This window comes from Solanum pennellii, chromosome 10 (genome assembly GCF_001406875.1).
Source record: "Solanum pennellii chromosome 10, SPENNV200".
Lineage (NCBI taxonomy): Eukaryota > Viridiplantae > Streptophyta > Magnoliopsida > Solanales > Solanaceae > Solanum > Solanum pennellii.
Genome location: NC_028646.1, coordinates 4,479,063 through 4,494,631, shown reverse-complemented (window position 1 = coordinate 4,494,631; position 15,569 = coordinate 4,479,063). Strand labels below are relative to the sequence as shown.

Here is a 15,569-nt window from a genome sequence, read left to right as displayed (position 1 = left end):
TACACTTGCAATAGCGATTCTTAGAGTTAATGTTACAACACATCAAAAAGCCAACAAACACTCATTTGGTTGCCTCAAATAAAGATGAAAACACATCTTTATCCTTAATATTGTTTTCTTAACCCTGAACAGAAATTGCTCATACATGTATATAACAAGAACATCACAAGCACAAACTAGAGAATCACTTGCTCATTCATTTGCAGTAACATCCTCAAATGGGGCATTATTTTCCATCTGGTAGAGGGAGATAAAGACAGTAAGGCTTACAACGTTTCGTGATAAATCATGAAAAATTAACGTAAGTCGAATTTGATAGTTACACAACCTTCTCCAACCCTTAAAACTTTTTTTTTGTAAATCCTTGAATCATGTCCATACTTCTTGAAAGATTAAGTTAATTTCAAGGACCAAACTGAATGGGTAGAACAGAAAGAAAAACACCTTCAACCTCAGATGGAGCACAAGGAGACTTGTGGTATCTCGATTGTTGTTGTGTTGTCTAAACTAAGAAAATTTAGAAGAATTGTCAGAATGATGATGCTCACAAAGCAAATGGTAAACGCTTGTAAACTTAAACACGGTCTACATGGAGGTCATGTCACTCCTCATCCATCACGAATTACATTTTATACATCCAAAATTCAAAAACAAAATAAATATTGAACAGTTGTTGGAGCCTAAAATGACGCCAAATATAACATGTTAACAATCATATTGTTCTACATTGTCAAGGCCTCTCTAACATCAGGTATAGATATCTTTTATATACATACTTAGAAGATACAGTTGTATCTTATGAAACTCGAAACAAACAACATACTCAGTATAGTCCTACAAACGAGGTTGGGGGAAGATGGTGTTTAAACAACCTTACCCCTACCTTGTGAAGGGAGAAGTTGTTTCCTATAGACACTCGGCTCAAGTATGTATAGTCAAATCAAGTATAAAAAGGGAAATACAACAGTGAGGCATTCAATCTTGTTGAACATAATGAAGAAGAGAACAATAACAACAACAAATAAGACGAAAACTAAAGTAAAGAAAACAACAAGTAATACTAAAATCGAAGAACAAGATAGTATGCGAGTAATAATAATAAATAATAATACCAATAAGAGAAACTAGACAACACTTGACTACCTTTTAATATTCTACCCTAATCCTCAATCTCCATATCCTCATATCTAGGGTCATGTCCTATCTAATCATCTTCTTCCAGTACTTCTTCGACCTAGCGCTACCTCTACTCTCCTCATACCCATCATATCCGACTTCTCACACCTCCTTATTGAAGGCATCTGTGCATCTCTTTTTCACATGTCGAACCTTTCCTTTCTTTTGTAGCACATTCTGAGTGAGGCCAACCCTCTTCACTACCAACCAAGTAAAGCATTTCACCTTGGTAGGATTCTGACCTTTCCAGATATAATCCCATTGATACAGCTGCATCTCATTAAGATTAATATTTCTCTTCTGTAAGCACTAAGACTGGCTATTGGACAGGACCGGATCAACCGAACCGATTTTACTGGAACCTGTACCAGTACCGGATCTTACCGAGACCGGATTTACCAAAAAATCCAACATGTTCTGCCCGGTCCGTTAGTGACCGGTTAGGAACCGGGTTGGACCGGTTCAAAATTGGGTCTTACCGGTTCATCCCTTACCCTTTTTTTTTTAATTTTCATTATTTTAATTATTGTATAATATTATATATTTATATTATTAATTAATAATATTATATTATTAAAAATTTCAATTGAAACTTTAAAGGTTATATAAGTTGAAATTGAATTTAAATTTTAAAGTTTATATTGAATTTAAAGTTTGAAATTGAATTTAAACTTTGAAGTTTATATTGAATTTAAAGTTTGGAATTGAATTTGAAGTTTAAAGTTTATATTGAATTTGAAGTTTGAAACTGAATTTAAAGTTTAAACTTTATATTGAACTAAGTTTGAAATTGAATTTACAGTTTAAACTTTATATTGAACTTAAGTTTGAAATTGAATTTAAACTTTAAAGTTTATATTGAATTTAAAGTTAGAAATTGAATATAAAGTTTAAAGTTTATATTGAACTTAAGTTTGAAATTGAATTTAAAGTTTAAACTTTATATTGAATTTAAAGTTTTAAATTCAATTTAAAGTTAAAAGTTTATATAAAACTTAAGTTTGAAATTGAATTTAAAGTTTAAACTTTATATTGAACTTAATATTGAATTTAAAGTTTGAAATTGAATTTAATGTTTTTATTGAATTTAAAGTTTAAAATTGAAAATTTTAAAAAAATAAATAAATCGGGTGAACCGGTGCTTACTGTCTCGGACCTGTCTGGAACCGGTTCTTACCGAACCGGTTCAACCGGTTAAAAAAACTAGGAACCGATTCGGTAACCAGTCTGGTATACCGGTTCTTGAGAGAGTGTTTCAACCATCTTTCTTATGCTTCCAAATAATTCTATCTGAATATGATTTAAAGCCACTGAACCCCTCAAGTTCCTCAACAATGAAGCCACATTTTCCACTTCCCAATCATTTAGATTACTTTTGGAAGGACAGATCCCACCCTTGAGGGGACCAACATTCACCTACTCTAGCCTCTGGATTGTTGCAAATGTTGAACAAATCTGGAGAAGACTCTATAATGGGTGAAAGGTCTACCCGTCTTCCTTTCAAAAATTTATCTTGTTACCATTTCCACCAACCTTTAGGTTAAGATTTGGCTGCACATAGGCCACAAGGCCCTAATGGTTTTCAAACACCTACTTCATAGAGATCAGTGACTGTCTCTGTACACCAAGAGCTTGCCTCCCTAAGATTTACTTTAATTACCTCCTTCCGTAAAGCTTGCTCCTCACCATTATATCTCCAAACTCCAAAGCCACTTCATCAGTAGGCCGTTACCCTGTAATCTTGGGTTTCTGATGCCTAATCCACCCCTCTTCTTGCTAAGTGAAATTGCTTGCCGCTTTACCAAGCAGTACCCCTTCTCTTCTTTGCATCTTTGCCATAGAAAATTTCTCCTCAATGAGTCCAACTTTTGACAAATTTGGATGTACGGAACAGTGACATCACATAAACCTCCTTACGTAAAGATTGCTCCTCACTATTATATCTCCAAACTCCAAAGCCACTTCATCAGTAGACTGTTACCCTGTAATCTTGGGTTTCTGATGCCCAATCCACCCTTCTTCTTGCTAAGTGAAATTGTTTTCCGCTTTACCAAGCAGTTTCCCTTCCCTTCTTTGCATCTTTTCCATAGAAAATTTCTTCTCAAAGAGTCCAACTTTTGACAAAATTTGATGTACGAAACAGTTACATCACATAAGTGGGAAGAGAATCTCAAACAGAATTTATTAGATAAGTCTACCTGCAGGCCCAAGTGATAAGCATTGTATTTTCTACCTAGCTACATTTTTCTTTGTTTTCTCCACTATCCATCCCAGATCTCCTATGCTGTGTGTTTTCTTCCCAATGGCATACCAAGATAAGTGGTTGGCATGTTCCCCACTCTAATACCTAGAATATTTGCCAATTGATGAATCTGAGTTACCTCCTTGATAGGAAAGAGGTTGCTTTTGTCCCAGTTGACCTTCAAACCTCTTGTTACTTCAAATACATCACTCTAATGTGATATAACTGCTCAAGCTTTGGCTCACAGAGATTATTCTGTCATCTGCATACAATAAGTGACTGATCTCCATATCTTCCCCATTCATTCCACCAATTTGAAACCCTCTAATCCACCTGTTGCTTACTGTAATTCTCATCATGCTATCAAATCTTTCCATTGCCATAATGAAGAGAAAGGGAGACAAGGGATAATATTGCCTAAGTCTGATTGAATGAAAACTGCAGGTTCTCTGTTAATGAGGGCGTAGAACCTTATAGTCTTAACACAAAAACTTATCTCAACTTATTCCCAGAAGTCTAAGGATGCTCATAAGGAATTCCCAATTACATGATCATAAGCTTTATTTATGTCTAATTTACACATAAGACCAACCTTTTTTTATAAAAAAAAAAACTGCTAAATGTGTATTCCCTCAGCATTAAGGACATGCTGGACACTATCAAATAGTATTAGATAAAAAACAACTAGAAAAGAAGATACTTATAGAAATCTTAATGAATCTACAAACTGATCTATATCTTCTAAACCTACTTCTTTACACCAAAAGTAGAAAGATATTGCACAATTCCATTTAACTTTCTGGATTGAATTGGATCTATCTTTTTTTATAATAGTAACTTGGAATTGGATCTATCTTCATAACACCTCCCATTTCTCTCTCTCCAACCTTTCTGCCAATAGCTTTGCAATAATCTTATACACTCCACCAACCAAATTGATTGGTGTGAAGTCCTTCAGTTCCAAAGCCCTTATCTTCTTGGGAATCAATGTTATGTAAGTAGCATTAAAGTTTTTTCAAAGACCTAATGGGTGTTAAAGTACTGAATAGTGTTTATGCTATCTTGGTTTACTAATTCTAGAAGGATAGAGAGAAGCTCAGAGGATACCCATTTGGACAGGGGCCTGCTCCATAGAATAGAGTTTGATACACTCTAAAATCTCCTCCTTTTCAAATGGTCTCTGCAACTAGATCCTTTCTTCATTTGAGATGATTAGACTGTTATGCAATTAAAATCCATAATTGTGAACTGCAATAATTATATGTCTATATTTGGTATGCGCATGATTCAATCGTTGTACCGTAAATCTCTATTTCTAGGCTCTCTTTTCATTCTTTGCCACTTGCTCGAATTCCATAATTTAAGTGTGTCTTCTAGAGTAGTTCATCATTAGAGAGATTTCTGTGTTCTTGAATTGCTTCCCAGCTAGAGAATTTGGTTTAGAATATCCTCCATTCTCTATTTCAAGTTCCCTCTGTTGTTCTTACTCCACTCGTTCAACGTCCATTTTAGCATTTTTATTTTTTCAGCCAAAAGATAGCCAGGCCTTCCCTTTACATAGAATTATCCCCACTACCCAGTAGCACTCTCCTGAATCCCTCAACTTCTATCTACCATGTTTCAAATTTAATGGTTTTTTCCAGCTCTCAATCTCCATAAGTTTGCAAGATTGGGTTATGATCTAACCCGAGTTTTTGTAGTAAGCTTTGCTTGATGTGTAGAAAATTTTCCTCCCACTATGCACAATGAAGAAACCTTTCTATCCTGGAAGCAATTCCGTGGTTGTCGCCTCTTCTCCAAGTAAAAGACCCTCCAAATAAAAGAGGGTCTAACAGTTCAAGATATTCACTACAGGATGAAAATCCTGCCATTTCCCCATTACTTCTATAACAATGTGCTCTTTCTATGTGATACTTGATGACAATGTCCTTGTAGACAACCCAAGGCCCATTGAGAGAGCTTCTAACAGCAGTCAACTCAACCCATTATACTCTTCTTATCTCTATATTGTAATCAGCATATAATGAACAGATGATTCAAGTAAGATCTTCATTAACCCGTGGAATTTGCTTGCAATACACTAGAGCCACTCTCCATCAATTCATAAATCCACTCTTTTATACAAAGAATCAAAATTCCAAACGCATTTCCTCAACTCATTTGTTATTCCAAATGCTTTGCAAGATACTATCTACTGGCCTTTCTATCTTAGTCTAGACACGTGCCCTCCATTGGTGAATTAGATTTTTGACAATATCCCGTTTACACTAAACATTAATCCCCCTAACATTTCAAGAGATCCATTTTGCTTTCATTGTTGGAAGTGTTAGATTTCTTCCTTTGGACCTAGGTCTCCCCTCCTTCAGTTTCATATAAAAGATCAAGTTCCTAGCCTCTTCTAAAATTGCAGAATTGTTGTCGTTGGTATTATGCTTAATCCGTTTCAACTCTTTTTCTCTCCTTCGATCTAGTTTCATAAGCAAAGAGAAACTCTTTCTCACACCTCTTGAAGCTGGCTCCAAATTGTTTACCCAGTTTGATCATATTTTATTGAGCCAATAAGTTTGCTTTTCAAGTATGTCTGCTATATCTAGGCTATCATCAATTTTTGAAGGTCTCTGTCAGCATAGACCACAATGGGGCTGGTCTAGTCTTCCTCCCAGTGCTGAAACAATCAACTCCCAATTGTCATCACTTTGCAAATTCTTCTTCGTATCTTTCCCTTTTCCATATATACTCAAGTTTGACCTCCCCAATACAACAATGTTAGCCTTTTCTGTCTTTGATGCAATACTGACACCTCGAGAAGGACTATCATCTACCTCTTTTCTCCTGTAGGTCACTGGCGCTTCAACCCATACTGAAAGTTTGCAGATGAGACCGTCGTCAGAAACTTCGATCAATGAAGGGATCTTTTCTTTGGGACCTCTAACCGTAATAAGAGCCCATCTTAAATGATTTTTCAATTTTGTTTCTTCTTCATACTCCAACAAACCCCCACATACTCTCCCTATCATCTTCATAACCTCTTTGCTCCATAGCTGAAGTGGAAGACCCAGAATTCCAACCCAAAACCAATCAAACCTTGTGTCTTTTGGGAGGACTCTTTGGTCAGCGATCACCAGTCTAGCTTCAGTTTTACCCTGCGACTCCACCATTCTCCCATAAGAGTATGTTCTGCCTAATTCTTTGACTGGAACTCAAATAGGAATTGGATCATGCCGTATACCTGAGTGTTTGGGATGCCCTTCCAAATTTGTTGAGCCCACCTCCTAACATACATCGAGTGGGTACTCCATCACCACCGCAGAATCTGCCAACCAGACACCTACTCACCTACTCGTTACTTTATTCGCGTGTCTAAGTTGTGCAAAGTCACTGAATCATCTGAATTTTGTGGGGTTGCTCTTTCTTTCTGCCGTTCTACTTGCTCCACATGTTTATCCATTGTCAAAAAAGAAATTTCAATGTCTGTTTAATTTATTTTTTATTTTCACTTTTCATTTTCTCAAAATTATGTGTCTCCTCTCAATGGCTCTCCTTGAGTTGGTCTTTGGCTTCAGGAGTTTGATATATAGTTTTCAGCAACATGTCAACCATTAACAAATTTGCTGTCCATATCACCTACTGTTAGTACAAGACTAACATCTAATCCTGATATAGTAAAACTGATTGTATTCACGAGGGAATAAAGACCCACCTCATCACATCCATTTTTTAAAGATATGGACAAGCGGAGTCTGTACTAGTTCAAACTTACATACTTGAATTATGTATTCCAATGTCCTTAGCAAAGATAGAGAGGGGGTTGGGAATTAGAAACTTGATATTGCAAAATGAAAGTCTGCTGAAAAAGTTGTTGTGGAGGTACATTGGGGAGGGAAGTGCTCTCTGGAAAGAGGTGATTAAAGCTAAGTATGTTGAATTAAGCCCTTGGTGTACGGAGAACACACTTGAACCTTATGGTGTGGGAGTATGGAGAACAATCAGAAACTTGTGGCCCCAAATGGAAGTAGAATTGTTTATCAAGGTGGGAAATGGCAATAAAACTAGATTTTGGAAGGATATTTGGATAGAACAATCCTCCCTTAGCGATCTCTTCTAAGATCTCTTTCAAATTTGTGAAAGTATTGATGCTAATGTAAATGATTGTTGGACAGAAAAGGTATTAAATTTAGTTTTTAGAAGATTTGTCAATGATTGGGAGGTGGAAAGGGTTGCAGAGTTACTAGGGAAGTTAGGTGAAACGAGAATAGACACAAATGCCACAGACAGGATGCTATGGAGACACAAAAATGATGGTCTTTACACAGTTAGAAGTGCCTACAGAAGAGGTCTCCAACTGATGGCAGGAGATGAAAACCATCAATGGAACTATTTTTGGAAGGGGAACATTCCTACAAAAGTGAAATGTTTCACCTGGCTAGTGATAAAGAGGGCTTGTTCCGAGATGCTTTTTGTGCAATTTGACAGGAGAAACAAACAAAGAAGGGTAGACAAATGGCTCCCAGATGCTTTTTGTGCAATTTGACAAGAGAAACAAACAATCACCTTTTCTTGCACTGTAACTTTACCAAGCAAGTCTGGAATTTATTTCTTTGCATTTCAAATCTAAATTGGACAATGCCAGAACATACATCAGAGTTGCTGAAGAGCTGGGTAAGGAGAGGAGGCAGCAAGAGCTAAAAGAGATGGTGGGGGTTAATACCATCATGTATATGGTGGTCAGTTTGGAAGGAAAGGATGGTAGATGTTTTTGAATTAGATCCAATTCCGTTCACAAGGTCAAATGGAATTATATAGTATCCTTACTTTTTTGGTGTAAACAGTTGTGTATAGTAGATACAGACCAGATTGTAGATTTGATAGGAATCTTGCAAAAGACATTTTTTGGTGGAGACCAGCATGCCCTTAATGCTGAAAAATACAATCTTACCGGTTTCAAAAAAAAGAATTATGTATTTCAATGTCTTGATTCAGGGTTTACAAGGCATGCATAAATTTGGACCTAAAAATTCCTCTAGCATAATCTATTGCTTCTACAAACGTATTAAAATCCTTTAAAAGAGGTTTTTCCTTGTCTTTTTTTAAAAAATCATTTTAGGTTTTCATTTATAATAAAAGGTCGCTAGGTCGTATTTAAGAGATATACCAAAAAAGAGATACCTGCAGAATATAATTCTCTCCAAAACACACCCAATCCTTTATATGCACCAAAAGAAAATAAAGGATAGGAGACTACTCCTAAATTGAACAGAGTTCATCTCCACTCCTTCAGAAGCTCTCATATTCCTCCCTGTCCAGATGGTAAGAGCTAGAGGAGTGACATTCCTTGTCTTGTGCATTCTTCTCCTAGATCCATTCTTTCAATTAAACATCAATTCCTTCGCATATTTAGGAATTACCTAAGTGATGCCACACCATGTAAACATATCCTCCCATAACCTCATGACTAATTTGCAAAGTAACAAACTATGATACATATCCTAACCAGTCTCCTTACAGAGGAAAACCAACATTTCGAATCCTAAGGTTATCTACCGTCAAAATCACCCCCTAGTAGCTAACCACGTGAAGAAGCAAATCTTCTTCAGCACCTTTGGTATCCATACTGCACTATATGAAAAAATATCCTCCACATGCACCAAAAGCTTCTCATAGAGGAACTTGACAGAAAACACTTGGTCATTCCCCAACTCCCACTCAAAGCATCAGGTCTGTCAACTGACTCACATTACTTTTGGAGTAAATTTAGCAATCTCGGAAACTCGGTCACCTTCCAGTCCTAGAAATTCCCCTAAACCTCCAATACCAAAAAGTTTCATCCCCTTGTGTCCCCCTAACATATTGAACAGATAATTCCCTTTGGCATGAAACCCTATACAATATTGTGTATTCATCCAGTCATCCATAAGCTTCAAGCTTCTGCACCACTTTTGCCCCCCCCAAAAAAATTCTGCCTTTAATAGATTATACTACTTCTATCCGTGTTTTTCTATCCGTGTTTTAAAAGAAACAATTGTTTTGCCATGCATTACTATCTAAAACTAAATGTTCTTTTCTTTACTTTTTGCAGTAAAATACTCACATACAATGTGTTCCTGCATGCTATAGCAAATTTTTTATCTGAATGATTTTTACAATAGGAAATTCAAAGATTATCTTTCTCTTGTGGCTGCATCGAGCACTACGAATCTTGGACAAGAAGAGTATCATAACGTGAGGGTACAGGTAGGGAATGGAGACAAGACCTTCTTTTGGCTAGACAAATGGAATGGCATCAGGACTTCAAAAGAAGATTGCCAAATGATATTTGAATTTGCTACTAGTATTTAATCCAAATGCCTCAGTAAACAACTACTGGAACATTAATTTCAGGAGACAATGCCATTACTTCATTGCTTTAACCGAGGAAGTGATGTCTTTTAGCATTGACCAATTCACAAGAAAAAACAACCTATCAAACAATGTACTTTAAGGGTTCAAATTTGCAGCAGAATGACCAAAGAATGGTTATCAAAAACAACTCTAGGCGAAAAGAGATGGAACGGAATTGATGTAATACCAGAAACTTTGGCCGAAGTGCCTTAAGTGGCCCTTTGGGCTTCTCTATGCCTTGTTGTGATCATGAACCATATTAAGGGTTACGTGATAACCATAATATAAGCATCAACTTAACAAAATTGTGAGACTATAAAGTGGACCACTACCTTTCCAAGATCCCAATCAGCAGAATCAAAATAAGCACACACATGATCCTAACAGCAAATATGGGTTACTTAAAACAGAGAGAACTTGACCAAACACTCGGACATTCCAAGCACAAGCAATGTAGCACATGGTAATGCCACTTGGTCGACTACCTCAAAGATTAAAGGTGGTTTCTTTGGAATGATTCCTCCATATTTAATTTTAACAACTCCCTCCTGTAATAATAAAATAGCAAATATACATGCAAAGCTCTGCATTACAATTTAAATATTAAACGATAAGAAAAAACCTTAATGTGAACGCAACTTCCTGTTTGAAAGATGGCATTGAATATTCTGCTCCATCTATTTGGTCTTTGACATCCCCCATCACTCGCAAACTTCTATTGACCTAGTTTATAGTTCCAATTGCCAGGTAAACAACAACAACATACCTAATGAAATCCCACAAAGTGGGGTCTAGAGAGGGTACATTGTACGCACACCTTACCCCTACCTCGTGGAGGTAGAGAAGTTGTTTCTGAAAGACCCTCGGGGCTCAAGTGAAGCAAAACAAATTAGTAATGAATAGGAAAACAACAGTGAACAAAACATGGCAACTAATGGAACTCATATAGGCAAAATGTAAAATGAAAGAAAGGCATAAACAAGAAGCTAGATACAGTTGATTGAATAATTCAAATTCCTCTATTAGCCAAAAGCAACCCTTGAAATAGACAAGCATTCAAAATAGAGTGAAGTTGCAAGATACCAGCAGCTACATAACATAAAAAGAACAAGAAAAACCTTAACATTGATTTAGAATTGTAACTAATTAAGCTAATCAACAAGGGTATCATCATCTGCATCCAGAGATAACTAATTAAGCTAATCAACAAAGGTATCATCATCTGCATTTGGAAATCGAGAGGAGCATCCTTCTTCTTCATGTATCTTGCTCCCCCCCGCATCATTACCAAACCGATGACCATGGTTGTTCAAAAGATTATTGAACCTTTTCAAAACTTCAGCAGCTTCAGCCTTAGCTACCAAAGCTTCCTTGACCCTAATCTCTGCATTATACCTTGCCATAGCGGCAGCATTGTGGATCGACTCAGTAGCAATTGTAGCAGCGGCAACCAACTGTTTAGCCAAATGGAGGTTAATTTCAATGGCATTATTAGCACGATTGGGAGTAACACAGAAGAAAGTGAAATTAGGGTTAGAACAAGGAGGGCACAAGTAATCATTGGAGGCGAAAGCAACATCAGGGACGCAAGAGAGGTGTGAGATAGAGGGGCATTTTTTGCATAGGGCAAGGAGATGAGGGGGAGGAGAGTTGTGAAGGAAGACATCGAAACAGGTGGGACAGAAAGAACCAGGGTGGGAGTCTAGTACACAGGAGGTGCAAAGATGCTGTTGGAGACCTCTGTAGAAGAGAAGGTGGAGGATGAAGGGGCGAGTGGCGAAACATATTGCGCATCGGCGGCCAGAAACACTGCCAGATGACTGCTCTTCCACCGACTGCGACATCAGAACGAACAATGTTCTCTATCCTATGGCCTGTCGTAATCCCACATTTATTTATAGACTGATATAGGAATGTTGTTGAGAGTTTAAGTATCCAACCCCCACCTTTGCTCTTTTATTTTCTACATGCATTTATGGTTGTTTGAAATAGATAAATATTTCATTTTTTACTTGGAAATTGTGACATAAATATTTCATTTTTTACTTGGAAATTTTGAAATATCACACAAATTTGTTAATATTATCTCACCAGCCACTTCTCGTCTCTCTCTCTATCTTGTCCCCTATTGTAGATTCTATCAATAAATGTATATTCACTAAGAGGTCCTTTGGTAAAGTGCATTAGAAAAAATAATGCATGTATTAGCTTTGTGTATTACTAGTACCTTGTTTGGTATACTTTTTCAACCTATGTATAACTAATGCAAGCATTAATTATATACTCTATTTGGTATTAAGGTATGTATAACTAATACACTCTTTAGCATAATTAAAGACACAATGGTCCCTCAAACCATTTTTCACATCCTCTCCACCATATTTGTGAAGGATACTTTAGAAATTATGCGATGCATATTATTTATAATACACCAAACCAAACACTGCATAAGAAATAATCACATCATAACTAATGCAAGCATAACTATAAAAGCATTACTAATACACCATATTCAACACTATTCTTATACACCCGATCAAACGATCCCTAAAGAAACAAATTATTTAATACCGATTGTTCCCTTTTATATGACACTCTTTTTTCACATCTTCTTTTTAAGCACGTTTCCAGAACAATGACACTTTTTATATTTAGAAACAACATAACTTTGAACTTCTTGAAAGGAAATACATGAATAAGATGCCTCTTAAAATCTCATTGATTTTCTAGTAAAGGTTTACCCAGGAAATGATTCATGAATTCAATACTTTAAAAAGCCAAATGTGCTTTTCTTTTCTTTTGATATGTGAAAATCCCAAATGTTCATTTTTCTGGAAAATTGTTCTGTTCATGACTTCATGTGATATTAGAAGTTGAGAAACTACAGAAAGACACTTTCCCAATGCATTGCTCAAATTACAAAACAACTCAAAATCTTATTTCATAACCACAAAAAAAGTAAATAAGTCAACTTCTCATGCTTTAACTACAATATTGCCAACTAAAGAATCAGTGAAAGGTTAAAGTATGTAATTGAAGATTTTCATCTTTGTATTTTGTAACTAGGTTCAGTAACCATGTTACACTAATGTAGTCTGACCACATTACTTCTGTAAGTTAAAAATTTTGTGGATACAATATTTATCTGATAAATGATTTACTAAGAACTGGGTTATTACATATGCAACAGAAGCAAGGCTGACAAACCCTTCAAGGGTAACAAAATCTTCAATGGTTTCTTCGTAAGCCTAACTTTTATTCTGTATTTCAGGGCCAAAGCATCTATGGATATAATAAACAGAAATACATCTAATGGACTGATAGAGCAATGCTAGTCAACCAAAACTCCCACATCTTTCACCCCTCCCTATTTTACGTCCTCTACCAAAACTTACAACATTGGTCCAAAATGGATATAAATGATTCTTATAACTGTCCCAGCTTTGGAATTAAGACCTAGTGGAGTGATTTATTGATATCAAAAGGTAAAATGCATAGATCTCAAACATATGCAAACTCAAGGAGCATCAGATCCCCGTGGAATCAAAAAAATAAAGCACAAAATTAGTCACAAACGAGCAAAAAAAATTATCATAGAATGCACAAAGGGCATCAATTTGGGAGTTCTCAGCATCGATTTTGCTCAAAGCTGCAATGCAAGTCAGAGTGAAAAAACATAGCACTTCCTCGACGAATACCCACATGCATAAACATAGATCTTGATATGCATGTAACTGTTTGCAAGTTTATTTTGCCCAGTTCATCTAATGAGCACTCTAAACAACCTCCCTCTCTCTACGAGATAGGGATAAGGTCTGCCTACACTCTACTTTACCCCAACCCCACTTTTGGGATTACACTGGGTATGTTGTAGTATCTAATGGTTAGATTTCCGATTAATTTGTCCCCTTGATTTTGGCACTAAAATTTTGTTGCATTTCAAATAGATGTTAGTCTAAAAGTCTAAATAAAGTTACTCCCTCCGTTTCAAGGCGCACCCAAAAGGGTAGCGGCTGCGGATTTTCCTTGTCGTCAAAAAAGGATGTCCCTATTTCCTTTTTAGTTTGTTTCAAAAGAATGACCCCTTTCCTTTTTTTGGCAACAATTTAACTTTAACTTTCCACGTGGCATGTTTAAAATCACAAGATTAAAGGGCACTTTGGTACATTTGACATAACTTTAATTTAGAACCACAAGATTAAAAAGTTCCTTTTTTTTAAACTCCGTTCCAAGTCAAACTAGGTCATCCTTTTTTAAATGTAGGGAGTATTATTTTGACGAAATCTGAAGTTTTTCTTTGATATATCAGTGAGTTTCATGATATACTTTTGACAATACAGAACTCAAAAGTTATTGAAAAGAGTGGGTGAAGAGTTACCCTTCTAGAAATTGGACATAATGAGAGGACCAAGATAGAGGACAAAAGATTACTCCATATTAGTTATTATAAGCATCATTAATGAAGTTATGATACATCCTAGTATTACTTGACAGACCTGGATTTAAAGAAACAAGCTTCAATTGATTACAACTGGTTAAATTTGAAATGTTAAGATCACTTGGATAAGGCAGGGAGACTCACTCTCTCCTTTCCTTTTCATCCTAGCCATGAAGGGCTATAATAGTATGATGAGAGTAGCTACCCAAAACAATTGGTTACAAGGCTTCAAGGTCCGCAATTCTTCAGGAAGGGAAATGCAGATTTGCCATCTGCTTTATGCAGATGACACAATTATTTTCAGTGAAGCCAAGGCGGAACAGGTCGCCTTTAAAAGAATGACTTTGGTGGTTTTCGAAGCAGTCTCGGGTTTATCAATAAATTGGAGGAAAAGAAGCATCTTTCCAATGAAAGAAGTCCCTCAAGTTTAGAGCCTAGCGAGGATATTGGGGTATAAAGTAGATCATCTTCCCACTACTTACTTGGTCATGCCTTTGGGGCACAATCACAAGGAGCTAGAAATTTGGGACAACATAATTGAAAAGACAGAGAAGAAATTGGCTAATTGGAAAGCTCAGTATATCTCTTTGGGAGGGAGATTCACTTTAATAAACTCTATGTTGGACTCTCTTCCAACTTATGTTATGTCTTTATTCCCTATGCCTGCTAAAGTGGAAGAAAGACTTGACAAACTGAGAAGAGATTTCTTGTGGAAAGGGAATAAAGAAGGGAAGGATTTGCATTTAGTCAAACGGCAGACTGCACAGTTACATAAACAATCTGGTGGACTTAGAATCAAAAACTTGAGGTTGCAGAATAGAAGTCTCTTGTCAAAATGGCTATGGAGGTTCAACAATGAGGAAGAGGCACTGTGGAGGGAGGTGATAGTCAACAAGTACGGATTGAATGGAAATTGGGTCTCCAACTCTGTGAATAGCACTTATAAGGTGTCAGCTTGGAGAAAAATAAGAAATTTGTGGCCTGATCTAAGTAGAAACATAGTCTACAAGGTGGGAAATGGGACGAAAATCCTATTTTGGAAAGAGAATTGGAATGGAAATGAGGCACTGATGGTCTTATTTCATGACCTATTCTCCTTGTGTACCAATCCGGAAGAAACAGTGGCTGAGGTATATGGTCTATTCAGGGTTGGAATATTGTGTTTAGAAGGCACTTAAATGACTGTGAGATTGGAAGAGTGGCTGAGCTATTACATGTTCTTCGTGGTTTTAATGGGTTATCTGCAGACAAAGATTCTATTAGATGGAAACACTCTAGAGATGAAAGACTTTTTGTTAACAAGCTATATATTAAGGCGGTGAAGGAGCACCCTGG

General features: G+C 36.5%; 2 protein-coding genes across 2 annotated transcripts; both read right to left on the bottom strand.

Annotated features, from left to right (window-relative positions):
* LOC107032651 lies at positions 1–10,498 on the bottom strand. The gene is made up of 5 exons (XM_015234237.2): positions 10,436–10,498; positions 10,282–10,344; positions 10,131–10,176; positions 9,984–10,039; positions 1–502 (listed from the first exon to the last, which is right to left on the bottom strand). The coding sequence occupies exons 1-5, from the start codon at positions 10,496–10,498 to the stop codon at positions 404–406; spliced, it is 327 nt and encodes a 108-aa protein (XP_015089723.1). The 3' UTR covers positions 1–403.
* A 307-nt stretch (positions 10,499–10,805) lies between these two features.
* On the bottom strand, positions 10,806–11,813 carry LOC107002007. Its single transcript, XM_015199942.2, has one exon. It carries the CDS (start codon positions 11,638–11,640, stop codon positions 10,996–10,998), a length of 645 nt encoding a protein of 214 aa, XP_015055428.1. The 5' UTR covers positions 11,641–11,813; the 3' UTR covers positions 10,806–10,995.
* Between the last annotated feature and the right edge of the window lie 3,756 nt (positions 11,814–15,569).